At 44.4% G+C, this 13,419-nt stretch overlaps 1 protein-coding gene and 1 long non-coding RNA gene across 3 annotated transcripts in view; one reads left to right on the forward strand and one right to left on the reverse strand.

Annotated features, from left to right (window-relative positions):
• Itpr1 (inositol 1,4,5-trisphosphate receptor type 1) overlaps window positions 1–13,419 on the forward strand; it is a 344,324-nt gene that overhangs the window by 281,590 nt on the left and 49,315 nt on the right. The window contains exons 52-53 of the mRNA XM_052719669.1: window positions 3,543–3,735; window positions 9,576–9,698. Coding sequence (XP_052575629.1) covers window positions 3,543–3,735; window positions 9,576–9,698 — 316 coding nt within the window. The remainder of the gene's footprint in view (window positions 1–3,542; window positions 3,736–9,575; window positions 9,699–13,419) is intronic.
• The window catches only part of LOC128098471 (uncharacterized), a 29,306-nt gene continuing 15,902 nt past the window's right edge, over window positions 16–13,419 (reverse strand). The window contains exons 3-4 of one of the 2 annotated variants that reach the window (XR_008214267.1): window positions 1,291–1,524; window positions 16–1,142 (exon numbers count right to left, since the gene is read on the reverse strand). This is a non-coding gene — a long non-coding RNA (uncharacterized LOC128098471). Of the gene's footprint in view, window positions 1,525–13,419 lie in introns of both variants that reach the window. The other variant, XR_008214266.1, reaches the window with a different exon arrangement.

Genomic DNA, 13,419 nt, shown 5'->3' on the forward strand with positions numbered 1-13,419 from the left:
AAACACAGTCAAGGCCTGAACAGGGAGAGCTCAGGCAGCCAGCCTGGACCTTGAGTGGATGGTACCCTGGATCAGGGTTGGCATGTTCTCTCTGCTCTCAGCAATAAAAATGTTGGGAGTGCTTCCTATTTACTAGGTTCCTCCGTTAGGTACTAAATGTCCAGTGGTGGCCAAAAGTATCATGATTACTGCTTAGGGTCCAGATGGGGGAGACACACACTAATCGGATCCATATGGATTTAATTACAAATTCTAGCCAGTACCTAAAACAAGTGGGTAGGGCTAAGGAGATAGTTCAGTTGGTAAAGCATTTGTCATGCAAGTGCAAGGACCCACTGCACCTTCCAGAACCCACATAAAAAATTCAGGTGTAGTGTCATGCACTCTAATCCCAGTGCTGGGAAGGCAGAGTTAGGCAGATGACTGGACTTTCTTGGTCTACTTGAAGAGCCATTGGTCAGTAAGAGACCCTGCCTCCAAAAAGAGAGGGGGAATGGACAGCAGGGGGGGAGAGTGCCTGATAAATGATACTCAAGTTGACTCTGGCATATATTTATCAGCACACACCTGTACATATGAACATATACACACCCAAAGTCTAGCAGAGGGACCTGCTGTAGATTATAGTGACCCAGGAGGTCTGTTCTGAAGAAATAACATCCAAATAAATAGGGTGCAAGAACTCAGGACTGAAGTGGGCAGTGCCCAGAGGGAGGAGTTTTTCTGATCTCCACAAGGAAGACCGCAGGTAAGGGGTGCAGCTAGAGAAGGTGTGTATGGCTGGAAATGAGTGAGTCAAGAGGGAAATGGTGCAAGATCAGGAGAAGAGGCAATCCAGAGCATCTGAAGCTTACACACTCCTGGGAAGAAGTCTACACTTTATCCAGAGAGCATTGGAACGGCTAGCATTTCACCCACGGGGCCCCACCATCCACCATGCATTTTACACAGGACAAAACACTCTCACTGACCTTCTGAAGTGTGCGGCATCACATCTGTAGCAAATGGAGGAGCTCTTCCGTAAGGCTCAGTGAAGATGCACCCTTCCCAGCTGTCAGTGTCACAGCTGGAGTTTTAGTCTCAGGCTGTATGACTCCTGAGTATGGGATACACTTCATATCACCTGCATTGACTCTTAGCATCTGAAAGGAAACATGTCTGGCTCCAGGATCTAGGTAGTCAGCATGTTGTACCTTGTTTTGCTAATGAATTTAGTATCAGTATCAAAAGAGAGATTTGGAAGATCTAAGAGACTCGTTGGACAGAATAACACATTCAGAACATTCTTACCTGCTGTCTCAGCTCTCCAGGTCGTCCCCATGAAATGCTTCACTGACGAACTCGTCAGCCGTGCTGAATGTATGTGAACACTTGGTCCTCATTTATTGGCCAGCTTTGTCCTCTTCATCCTTTAGGAGACAAGCTTGACAGTACAGAATGTTAAAGATGAGTAGAATCTGGAGGTGTCATCCATCTCTTAGGTCCAGTTGGGAGAAGACTGGAGTCTGATGAATTCTCTTACTACTAGAGGTAGAGAAGGAATGTTGTTCTGTTTCCTGAGTCCCACTGCCAAATCTGCTTAAACAATGAAAATTTAAAAACTCTTACTAGCCTCCAAATCCTGCCCTTGGCTGACCAGGACCCTCCCTTTGATTCCGTCGAGGGTTATGTGTGCAGACCTGGGGTACTGTGTCATAGCTGCTTGAGGCTGTGCTAGCACACTCTGGAGTCTTCACGCTTCAGCCATGGAATGGCATTCTAGTTAGAGGTCTTCCTCTGCCCTCCCTTTGCCTCCTGAAGCCTGCTACATGTCTCTTTTGTGAGTAGGTGAATGAAGGAATGGCCCCAGATGTTGTCTGTGTGAAGTGGATGGCCACTTCCTAGCACGTGTTTGGAACAGGTCCTTGAGCCTATGTCCCTGGCAGGTTCTAGGTGCTACTACATACTATACTTCCAGTTTAACCAGGTTGCTTTGAACCAAAACCATTCTGACAACAGAATGATTCCAAAGCCCTCCAAACCTAAGCTCCAGCTAGACTCAGGAGGCGCTGTTCCTGTGTTCTTACTGAATCAGAGCTGTGAGAACCTGCCTGACCTCCAGAAGTTTCCCACCGCAGCTGGGCCTGAGTCACCTCTCTTGCCCCATCAGGGAACAAAGGTATTGAGAGAGGGAGCAAGCTCTTCCTGTCAAGGGCGTCAGCCTGGGCTTCACCTGACTTCCTCAGTCTCTGGGGAAGAATAAAAGAAGGCCAAGAGGCCATGTCTCTGGTGTACTGCAGCCCATGGCCCTTTAGAACTCTATCCTTGAAACTGTGACTAATTGGAATCGGACTACTCTGGAGACGAAGGCCAATGAGGAAGAGAATGGCGGAAACCTGTAGGCATCCACTCCTGGGGCCCCACGAAGCCAGTTTAAGGAACACTGATATCCTCCCAGAGGCAGTAGGCATATTGGTTCACGTATCACACATTCTGGACATTATGACAAGATGTAGGAGGTTGTTACAAATGTGATATAAAAGCAAAGGTCTGTTCTAAAAGTCCCTATGTAGGGATAACCCAGGTTTTGCTATCTGAGAAAAGGTAGTGAGTTGAGGCTTATACTATGACCCAGCATTGCCCTATCTAGTATGCTAACCATCAAGCCATACCTATTAAATCAAAATTAGTTACAAATAATTATTCTGTTGCTAATTTGCAGTAACTACATGTGCCTAGTACTCAGTGGCCTCTGTGACTAGTGGCTGTCCTCTTGGACACACTAAGAACAGCCCGATCACTGTAAAAAGTTCCATTGTATAGTACCAGCCTCAGCAGAATATCCTAACAAAACACAGGATAAGTTTTTCCAGATGAACACTGATCATATTTAAAGGAAAAGGAAGAATGGAATTCTCATCTGTTCATTTTCATCAACTAATTTTTACGCCATACAGTGTCAATGTCAGTTGCTACTGGGTATTTTAACCAGGCTGAACTGGTTAGCTTGTGAAATTGTGCTGGTTATCTTTAAGCCTATCAGTTGTTTGTCCAGACAAATACTTGGGCAGTGTCTAGTCAAGGTTGTACATTGTTCATCTACAGTCTCAAAACAGAATCATTTTAAAATGCCTTGGGAGTGTATAGAGTGTAACTATTATAGCTTTATGATTCTAGTGATTTTAAAAAAAGATAAATATTCCATGTTACAGTCACAAAATTAAAACCAGTATTTTAAAGTGGAGAAGTATTAAGATTATAGGAGGAAAGTCAATAATATTTAAATGAATGGAGTATGAGTTTAGACAAAATCTTACGGACTTAACAAAACTTTTATGTCTGGTATGTGCATGCAGGAAGGCACACACACACACACACACACACACACACACACACAGAGACAGAGACAGAGACAGAGACATCCCAACCAGGGGCTTTCAAATCAGACAGATTCACATTATCCTGAGCCTCGAACCCTGAATTCACTGCCAATAGCAAAGCAAAAGAGTCTTTGTTAAAAGCTCAGGGAATAACTGCTTACCCTCCACATATTTTAACCCTAGATTGTCAGACTGGACCGAACAATGGAACAGATTGTCTTCCCCGTGCCCAGCATCTGTGAATTCCTGACTAAGGAATCCAAACTGCGAATATATTACACCACGGAGCGGGATGAGCAAGGCAGCAAGATCAATGACTTCTTCCTGCGCTCCGAGGACCTCTTCAATGAAATGAACTGGCAGAAGAAACTTCGAGGTGAGTTATAGTGCCTGGACATGCTCTAGAAACCTGCAGCTCTGGGGCTCATGCTTGGTCTGGGTAGAAGCCATTCAGGGGTGGTTGGTGATGTTCCCCTCTGAACACAGACAATTTTGGTATTTCAGTATATGGGCCCGATCTAAAGGCTCTAAATGGGCTGTATTCATGCGGCATTTGATTTGATGGGCCCAGGGGGCTTCATGGATGACTTGGAGTGCCTGTTTGGGTGTTTCCCTGTGGAAACTTAACTAGACACAGAAAAGGCCAGGCCCCTTTCCTTCACAGGCTGGTTCCCTTGGGCTGAGAATGCAGACAGGCACACCTGTTCCTGAGACTCTTCTGTTTTCCCTCTGATGGAGCAGCTCAGGTTCAAAACTCCCAGTCATTTTACAGGCGGTGTAATTGTTTGCCGAGTAAGATGCAGCGTTGCTCACCAGCAGGTCCCGTGGTAAAGCCCAGCCAAGTCAGATGGAGATTACTCTACTCATCTAAAGCACATTTATAGCCCCCCCCCCCCCCCCCCCCGCAGGGCTTCGGGCTCCCAGTTTTCATTAGGTTTTAATGTGATCCTTCAGCAGCAGCAGCCTGCTTGGCATCAGCTGTTGTGACCAACTTTGAAAGGATCATGCTTTATTTGTGTGTGTGAGTTGGGAGCCAGGTTTTTTTTTTTTTTTTTTTTTTTTAATTCAAAACTCTGAAGTCAAGCTCCAGTTGAGATCTTGAAGGCTCTTTGCAGGGTGCGGCTGGAACAGGGGAGAGCTGTGTCAGAGATCGGTTTCCGGGACTTGTGCTATCTCTGGTCCCTGCCAGTCTGAGCAGAGCCAGGCCTGCTTTCCTTACCAGGCTTGCTTTGTGCGCCTTCCTCCCCATTTCCCTCCACCCCCGGAGTCACACGTGGCAAAGAGTTGTGCAATCCAGGGTAGTAGCGGGCCCTCAGCCCCAAGGTGGGGGAGGAGAGCAGGCGGCTTAACTGTTCCCAGACCCTCAGCCATCCGGTGGACAGTTGTAGCTGGAGTTTTCTCTCTGGGTCCTGCCAAGCCCCAGCAGTCCGACAGCCCACTTATAAAATAAACACACAGACGCTTGTGTTATTTACAAACTGTATGGCTGTGGCAGGCTTCTTGCTAACTGTTCTTATATCTTAAATTAACCCATTTCTGTAAATCTATACCTTGCCACGTGGCTCGTAGCTTACCGGCATCTTCACATGCGGCTTGTCATGGCGGCGGCGGCTGGCAGTGTATGCCTCACTCAGCCTTTCACTTTCCAGAATTCTCCTCTCTCCTTGTCCTGCCTATACTTCCTGCCTGGCCACTGGCCAATCAGTGTTTTATTTATACAGAACGATGTCCACAGCAGACAGTCAAGATTCATTTACCGCAGAAAGGCCATCTTGCTGTTCCGTGAGTTTTCTCGAAGCGCAGCTAGTACCTTCTCTCATTTCAGCCCTTCTGTTTTTGAAAAATAGTGTTTGTTTTAGGGAAGTTTAAGGACAACTATGCTTGTCATCTGAAAATTTTTTAATTGGCTTCAAAGCTATCTACTAAGATAAAAATGGAAACTGATAAGTGAGTTAAACATTCCAAGTGCTTAGGAAGGGAAGAGATGCTCTCATTAGAAGCTGCGTTAAAATGGAACACGCTTCTCTTCGCTAAGTCCCTGACTTCTCTTCTACCAAGTGTGCCCAGGAGATTGTTCTGTCGTGTTTGTGAGGCTGGCTTACCTTTGGCTGAAGTTACGTACGAAGGTTGTGACTGTGTGATAGGAAATCAGTAGCCAGTTCACCCTCAGTGTCTCTTTGGCCACTGATATTAGTGTTTTATAGTGTTAAGAAGTCAGTCTGGGACTGGAGAGATGGGTCAGCGGTTAAGAGCACTGGCTGCTCTTGCAGAGGAGCTGAGTTCACTTCCTGGCACCTGCCTGGCCACGCACAGCCCTCAGTAACTCCAGTTCCAGGGAATCTGACAGCCTCCTTTGGCCTCTGTGAGTACCAGGCACATACACACATGCAACATAAATACTCATACACATAAAATAAAGATAAATAAATCCTTTTTAGAAGAAATGAGTTTTGTCTTCTTTAAGAATTTCTCACCACAAGCCCTTTCCTGCTTTATTCTTGAAACACACACACACACACACACACAAACACACACACCCTTCTGTGTGTACACGTTCTTCTTGGGCCATCCCTTTCTGCCATCTGAAGATCATGTCTGGTGAAGAGAAGATTCTAGGCTGTGGTAACTGGAAGACAGAGCAAGAAGAGGCTCAGATAAAGTTGCTTATGCTGACCCTTTCTTGCTGGGAATTGTCCCTCATGCTCATCACATTAGAGGTGGGAAATGCTGTTTGTGTGGAGTCTCAAGTCATCCAGAAAAGCCCAGTTTCTTTAAAACAAATAACCAGGAAGGAGTGTGACCAAGACATGCCCTGGATGCGGTTATTTCAATAGCTTTGGCTGTCTTGGGTGCTGGCCTTCTACCTTCCTGCTGTTGTGCGGCAAGTGTATCAATCTGGCTAAATTACAGTCCTTAGTAAAAGCAAACACAGTGCAGGATGCAGTGGGGGTTTTAGCAGTGTGCATATTTCTTCCTGTGGGAACTAACGAGCTGTAAGGAGACAGACAGCACAAGCATATTTTTAAGTGGCTACAATACAAAGCTGATTACGACCAGGGCTATAATCAAGCAATGACAGGTTACAGAAGTATGGGAAATACAGACTTGAAAGAAGAGCGATGGTGGTGACATCTAGCAGGGGAGGCCAACACAGCCTAAAAGATGGGGTGCAGGGTCGGGGGTCGGGTATGATCCATTGCCTACTGCTGCTATAACACACTGCCACAAACCCCAGTGCTTACAACAGCGTACGTGTACTATGTGGAAGCAGAAGTCTGGTGAGGTTCTCACAGAGTTAAAACTCCAGGTATGGGTAGGATGTGTTCATGTGTTCCTCCAGCGTTTTAAGACTCCTAAAAGCTGCCTGTATTTCTGGGTTATGAGCCTTTCTCCATCTTCAAGCCAGCGATGCCGAGGAGAGCCTTTTCCAGGCTGTATCCCTCTGGGTCTTCTGCCTCCTCCTTTCACTTAAAAGATTTTGTAAGTCTCTCTTGTCACATAACATAACACATTCACAAGCTGAAGATTCAGGTTTGGGACATTTGATTGGGCATCATTTTGCTTACCATAGAAGGTCTATTGATTGCTTTAATCATTCCCAAAACACAGTGGCTTAAAACAACAACTACTCATTTTCCTGTAGTTTCCTGGTCAAGAATTTGAGAGTAGCTTAGCTGGATAGTTACGGCTTAGTGTCTTTCATTAGGTTGCCACTGAGATGCCATCCAGGACTGTTGTCATCTGAGCACTGGATGAGTACACTCCTCAGTGCTCTCTAGCAGCTCTGGGATCAGGAGATTCCTTTCTTCTGCACATAGACCTTTCCAGGAGTCTCCCGTGTCCTCATGACACAACAGTTGCTTTCCTTAGAGTAAATGATTGAAGCGTGAGTGTGAGGAGAAAGCCACAGAGTTTTTATGATCTGCTCTGTGAAACCTCATGCCAGCCCCTGCAGTACCTTTCATGTATTAGAAGCACAGCACTGATACAGCCATACTCAGGACAATAGTTAGCTGCCCCCTTAGGGTGTTCCATCAAAGAAAGAGTTATAGCAAAACTGGAGGCATGTGTCTATATCACAACAGGGGGAGGGGGTGCATGGAAGCTGAACAGTGTGTTCGTGGGAGCTACCATCAGGTTGGGATATAGAAGCAAAGTATGTGGGTTAAGGGAAGTGGGGGAAAGGTTTGGAAAAGGATGGGACATAGCTCCATGTACCATGGGAAGTGTAAAGATCTTGTAGGTCTTTAACCGTCTCCTTGCACCTGGATAAATAACTGTTTGAGCTACAAGACTGATTATTTATTTGTTCAGAATCAAAATGAGAGTATAAAATGTTAGCTTTGGGAAATTAGATATATTCGTAAACTATATGCCCTAGTTAAAGGCCATTTATTGCAGTTGTACTGAAGGGGACATATTCCCATGCAGGGAATTCTGGCTTCCATGGACCGTCACAGATTTCTACTAGCTTCTTATATTCTTCCTGGACTTCTTATGAGCTCTTGATGAATACATAAGAATGCTGTCAGTTTCCCTGAACCCATCACTCAAATTCAGCAGTTATCAGCTTTCTGCCATTAATCTCTCCAGTTCTTCTCCTATTTTTTTTTTATGTATATCAGAAGTGGACATCAGTCCCCAAAGAAGTGCCAATGGCTATTACAGGCTATTACAGACAGACCAGATGAATTCTCATTTCTAGTTTGCTTCAGCAGAGTAAGGATGTGGCTCAGTTATTCAGTGCTTGCATAACATGCATGAAGCCCTGGGTTTGATCCTCAGCACCATATAAAACTAGGCATAGTGGCGCACAACTATAGTGAAGAAGAGGCAGGAGAATAAAGTTTGAGGACATCCTAAGCTGCAGAACTGGTTTGAGGCTAGCCTAGACTACATGAGAGACCCTGTCTCAAAAAGTATATTCTTTTTGTTTCAGCAGTTAATTTACGAAATATTAAATTGCTACCTGGAAGTTGACTGGAGTCAGTCAGCTCTACTGAAGGGTGACATTGGCCATCTGTCTTTACCCCTTTCACTGGCTCCAGATGATCACTAATTTGGGGAAATGAATTCGCCAATACTTCCTCCAATTTCTGGGCATTGGTTTCTCTTATTTTTCAAAATGAAGAATTTCAAACTAGATGATTGCTCATAGCTCTGTAACTCAACAGTTTTGAAACATTGCCTGTGACCAAGTTCCAACATGATATCAACAATTACTAAATTACACAGAGACCTCTTTAATTGTTCCATAACTTTCTTTGCATGGAAGTTTCCAGAGGCTTGGCTGCCATTGCAGGCATCATTATAGGGTCATTGGATTTGTCATTGGCTGCTGTCCTAAAGTTAAATGAAGATTTCATTGGTAGGGAGGTGGTTCACGATAGAGATCCTGGAGGGGCGTGATGTCTAATGAGAACTATCTTGTGGAAGCTGTCCCCACCATGGCCACTTCAGTTCCTTCTATGACTTCTGTGGCGTAGAATCATCAGTCAGAAGCAATGGCTTAGGAAGGTGGCAATGTGCCAAGTGTCCCCTGCCCCTTTGTGATAGCTTTATCACATACCCTTTCTCTCCTGGAGCCTTTGGAAATGTGAACTCTGCCGCTGACCATGGTCAGCCACCTGCTGTCCCCAGTTCCTTGGTTTTGAGATCAACTGTACCATTGGAGGGAAATGGCATTTGACTCAGTGGGGAGAAAGGGATAACTGTCCTGCACTGGGGAATTAATGGAGTGTTTTAAGCCAAGAAAATGGTACCAGGCCCAGTCAGAGGCTCAACTGGGCCAACTCTGAGTGTTCTGTCTCCCTGACATTTCTAAAAGGCTAATTGAATTCTTGGGTCTCTCTGAGCATCTCATGTGGTCCTGGAGGTCTGGGGAGAACCAGAATCACAGTGTGTGAACTCTGGATAACCCTCGGATTCCATAACTGGTGGAGCTGACTGGGGCATGCAGGACCTTGAGCTGGCCCAGCCTTTGCCCTTCTCTTCTTCCTTGTACCCCAATGCATCTTCTGTTAGTGAGTTCTCCAGTGACCCGATGTCATGTCACTGTGTGCCAGCTTTGAAACAAGTTATCGCTCTTACTGTTGTGGTCCAAACTGGGAACAAAAGTGGACTTGTGGGCGTCTAGGAGGAGGAAGGGCCATGCCAAGCTCTAGCACTCTGACTTGTCATCATCAACAACCTCACAGACTTCGTTTGTTTCCACAGCCCAGCCTGTCTTGTACTGGTGTGCCCGAAACATGTCTTTCTGGAGCAGCATTTCCTTCAACCTGGCCGTCCTAATGAACCTGCTGGTGGCATTTTTCTACCCATTTAAAGGAGTGCGGGGAGGTAACCGTATCTTTTTTTATTCTTTAGAGGCACAGTCTTGCTGTATAGTACAAGCTAGCCTGGAACCCAGGATGCTCCTCTCCTCTTCAGCCTTCTGGTGACAGGCTGTCTTAGTGAAGATTTCTATTGCTGGGACAAAACAGTATGACCAAAAGCAACTTGGAGAGGAAAGGTTTATGTCAGCTTGCACTTTCACATGACAATCCAACATCAAAGGAAGTCAGGGCAGGAACCTGGAGGCAGGAACCGAATGAAGCAGAGGCCATGGAAGGGTGCTGCCTACTGTCTTGCTCCTCTTGGCTTGCTCAGCCTATTTTTTTGATTTTGCTAACAGAACTTTTGGGGAGAAACACAGACTTGTACTACATGTTGAGATATTCTTTTCTTAAGTAAATTAAATACTAGGTAATCCCACTGGCCTCCAGGTTAAAAATAAAATATTATTAAAATCGTATTTATAAACAGAAGGAAAAAAATACCCTAAAGTCTGAGAATTCTAATTCTGTGCACACAGTCAGAGATGGTTCCCTCTTCCCAAATGATTCTAGCTTGGGTCACATTGACATAAAACTAGCCAGCACACAAGTATACTCTACCATGCCTGGCTCAGTATCTTTAGTTTCAAGGAAACAGCTGGTGACAGCAGGAAGGCTATGACCTGGGTCCTAACTTCTATCGCTGAAACCATTGATGCCATTTAGGACCCTAGTTACCCATTTTCAGATAAGAGGAAATAGTAGCTTTTAACCAAGATTTGGCTTTAAATCAAACTTAAAATAGTGTTTAAAAAAAAAAGAAGAAGAAGAAGAAGAGAAGCTATGGAGCCTGTCAGAAATTGTCTAAAGCCCCATGTCTTACATATGGGGAAAGCATGTGTCTGAGAAGTTGAGAGAGACAGTGTGCCAAGCTAGTTAGTGGGAGAGCTGATCTTACAGCATAGACATTTTGTAATCAATCCACTGTATGTTTTCCCATACCACACTTCTGGAATGGTTTTCAGACTAAAGACTGTAAGAAACCTCTGGAATCTACTTTCCCTTTTGCAAGTCAGGGGTGAGGCAGGTCTTGAGACTGTGGCCAGTACTCCTTGAATGTTTAGACTGTGGAGAGCTGCCTGCTACCATTCATGGATTTCCCCCACCCACCACCTCCTTCCAGTCATCCGCATGAGCCCTCTACATGTTTTGATGAGAAAAGGCAAACAGGACAACATTTTTCTACTGGGGGACCCTCAGCTTGATAACTGGTATCTGAGAGGCCCTGGCCTTATGGGGAAATGTTCCTCTTCTATTAGAGATTCACATCCTCTTTCTTCTCACCACATTAAGGATGCAATCCAAGGCCTCATACATGCTTGGCAAATGCTCTAGCGTGGAGCCATGCTCCCAGTCCCATGCATCCCAGTCTCCAGGGAGGTCCAGTTTTTAGCTAAATTTTTCATCAGAGCTTTTTGGCATACCACTTTGCCTTTAGGTAAAGCAACCTGCCACCAGCATCCTGTATGAAACTTAATGGGATAAAGAAGCCCCAAGTCAGACCCAGAAAAACACTGAGAATATTTGAGCTGAATATTATAGTTGTAGATTTAAGCAGCATATGCACAATAAAAGTGTATTTAAGGAACGACTTTAAAGTGATGACATGTTGTATAATGCTACATACCCTTTCAAGGACTTAACTTTTCTGTTTTCTTTTGAAGGCATCATTTAAAGGGTCACTCCTCCCCTAAAGCATGATCTAAAAGGCCTAGTGGCATTTTTTTCTTTAAATGCTGAATTAAGCAACATGAGTGTTTATGTTTGAAAAGATTTGATTGGAACACAGGGCTACAGTTTTCCTCTGGGGAGGTGTCTCCCTTAACCAAGATGTTAATCCGTGGAGGTAAGAGCTGTAAGGGAGTCAGTACAGACCTCCATTGATGATTTCCCAGGTCTCCTTCCAACTCAGAGAAGTTACTGTGCTCATCCCAGGAGATTACCGAGCCTTTTCTTTGCATGTGCTTTTATGTGCCCTCCATCCCTCTAAATCTGATATTTCAAACAGATTTTAATGATTCACCCAACTGTTTTCTTCACTGGTTGTTGGTGCCAGCATCCAGGTCAGTGTCTGGGGACAGTGAGTGAGTTGACACCCCCCATGCTTCAGTATTAGCCTTCATACTGTGGAATTCTAGACAGGGGTTTGTTGGCCACTGGTCATATGACTCTGTATAGGCCTCTTTGGTTACTCCATGATATTCCCTATATTACTAGATGCTGACACATAGTCAGGATGCTGAGGCTTTGGTGTGGCTTCAGAAATGCCTAGAAGGTTCTTACAAAATAGTTGTAGAAGCCTGAACCCTTAACAGTCAAATCTGAGACTCCTTGAATGAGGTGATGGTTGAGATCCTCCCAACTCTATGGTGGTACACTCTGGGTATTTTACCACCTTCATTAGCCTGAAGGAGACAAGGTTTCCTTGTCTGATTATGAGTCATGGATTTAGAACTTCATGCCAATGGATTAACTGGAAAGCAGTATCAGAGATCCTGGGAATAAAAGGAGGCTGATTCAACCTACAAATCCCCTTTCATGGTATGGAGACTGATGTTACCTTGGAAACAGCAGTTCACCATCAGAGTGAATTCTTCCATTTGTAACACGTGCCATGGGAATTTTCTGTGCTAAACACCAACTGTTTTTAGGAAAACGGTTGTATTCATACTGCTCAGAAAATAGATGTGGTTTGTTAAACCCAAAATGCTCATGTGAGATTAGTATATATTAGACTCTGTAGGTGCAGCTCAGTAGTAGGATGTTTGCCAAGCATGACCAAGGCCAGTATTTGATCTCCAGCATTTCCAAAATAAAATTTTCTATGTATGTTTACATCACAATTTCTTGCATCCTAAAAACAGGATTACTAAAATATACCCCTTAGATGAGCATAATGACCTTATTTTGTACAGTGTTGTGGTTCTGTGGCTTATGAGACCTTAGCAGCCAAGGGCAGCTGTGGCCTTAAAAGCTCCTTTTCAAAAGCATCTATCTCCCAAGCCTGCTAAGCCACACATAGGAAGCACAGTACTAGTACAGAGTCAGATACTGCTTAGTCTGTGAGCATGCCACCATGGCTCAAGTATAGAGAGTGTGGCTCCTTAAACTTTCTAATGATTGGAATATTTTAACTTACTGTGAGTGGAAGGAACAGCATGACAAACTGCCATGTACATCAGCCCAGCTTGAACAATTAGCATTTTGCTAAACTTGTTTCCTCTAGCCCCCTGCTGTATTTTTGAAACATTTTAGAGAAGTTTAGACATTTTGTTGTTTTGACCATAAATATTTCAGTGTGCCTCTAACTTATAAGCATATTTTAAAATATATATAACCACCATGCCATTATCATATGTAATAAAACTAACAGTAAATCCTATAATAGTCCAAATTCACATTTCTCCAGCTGCCTCCAAGATTTCTTTCTAGATCAAGTCTCTTGGAGTCTAGCACTAGTTTTCAGTACCATGTTAATAGGGAGAAGAGAGCAAGTTCTTACATTGGCCTCTTCAGGACTTGGGTACAAGTGTTGTACTAGCCACATTTATGGTTAAGACATTAAGAATCTATTGAAAGCCAGGCTTACTTTTTAATCCCAGCATATGGAAGGCAGAGTCAGGCAGATCTCTGTGAGTTCAAGCCAAAATGTTTTAGGCCAGCCAGAGCAACATAGTGACCTTGCC

This window comes from Peromyscus californicus, unplaced genomic scaffold, assembly GCF_007827085.1.
Source record: "Peromyscus californicus insignis strain IS unplaced genomic scaffold, ASM782708v3 Scaffold_6__1_contigs__length_162567912, whole genome shotgun sequence".
NCBI classification, from domain to species: Eukaryota; Metazoa; Chordata; class Mammalia; order Rodentia; family Cricetidae; genus Peromyscus; species Peromyscus californicus.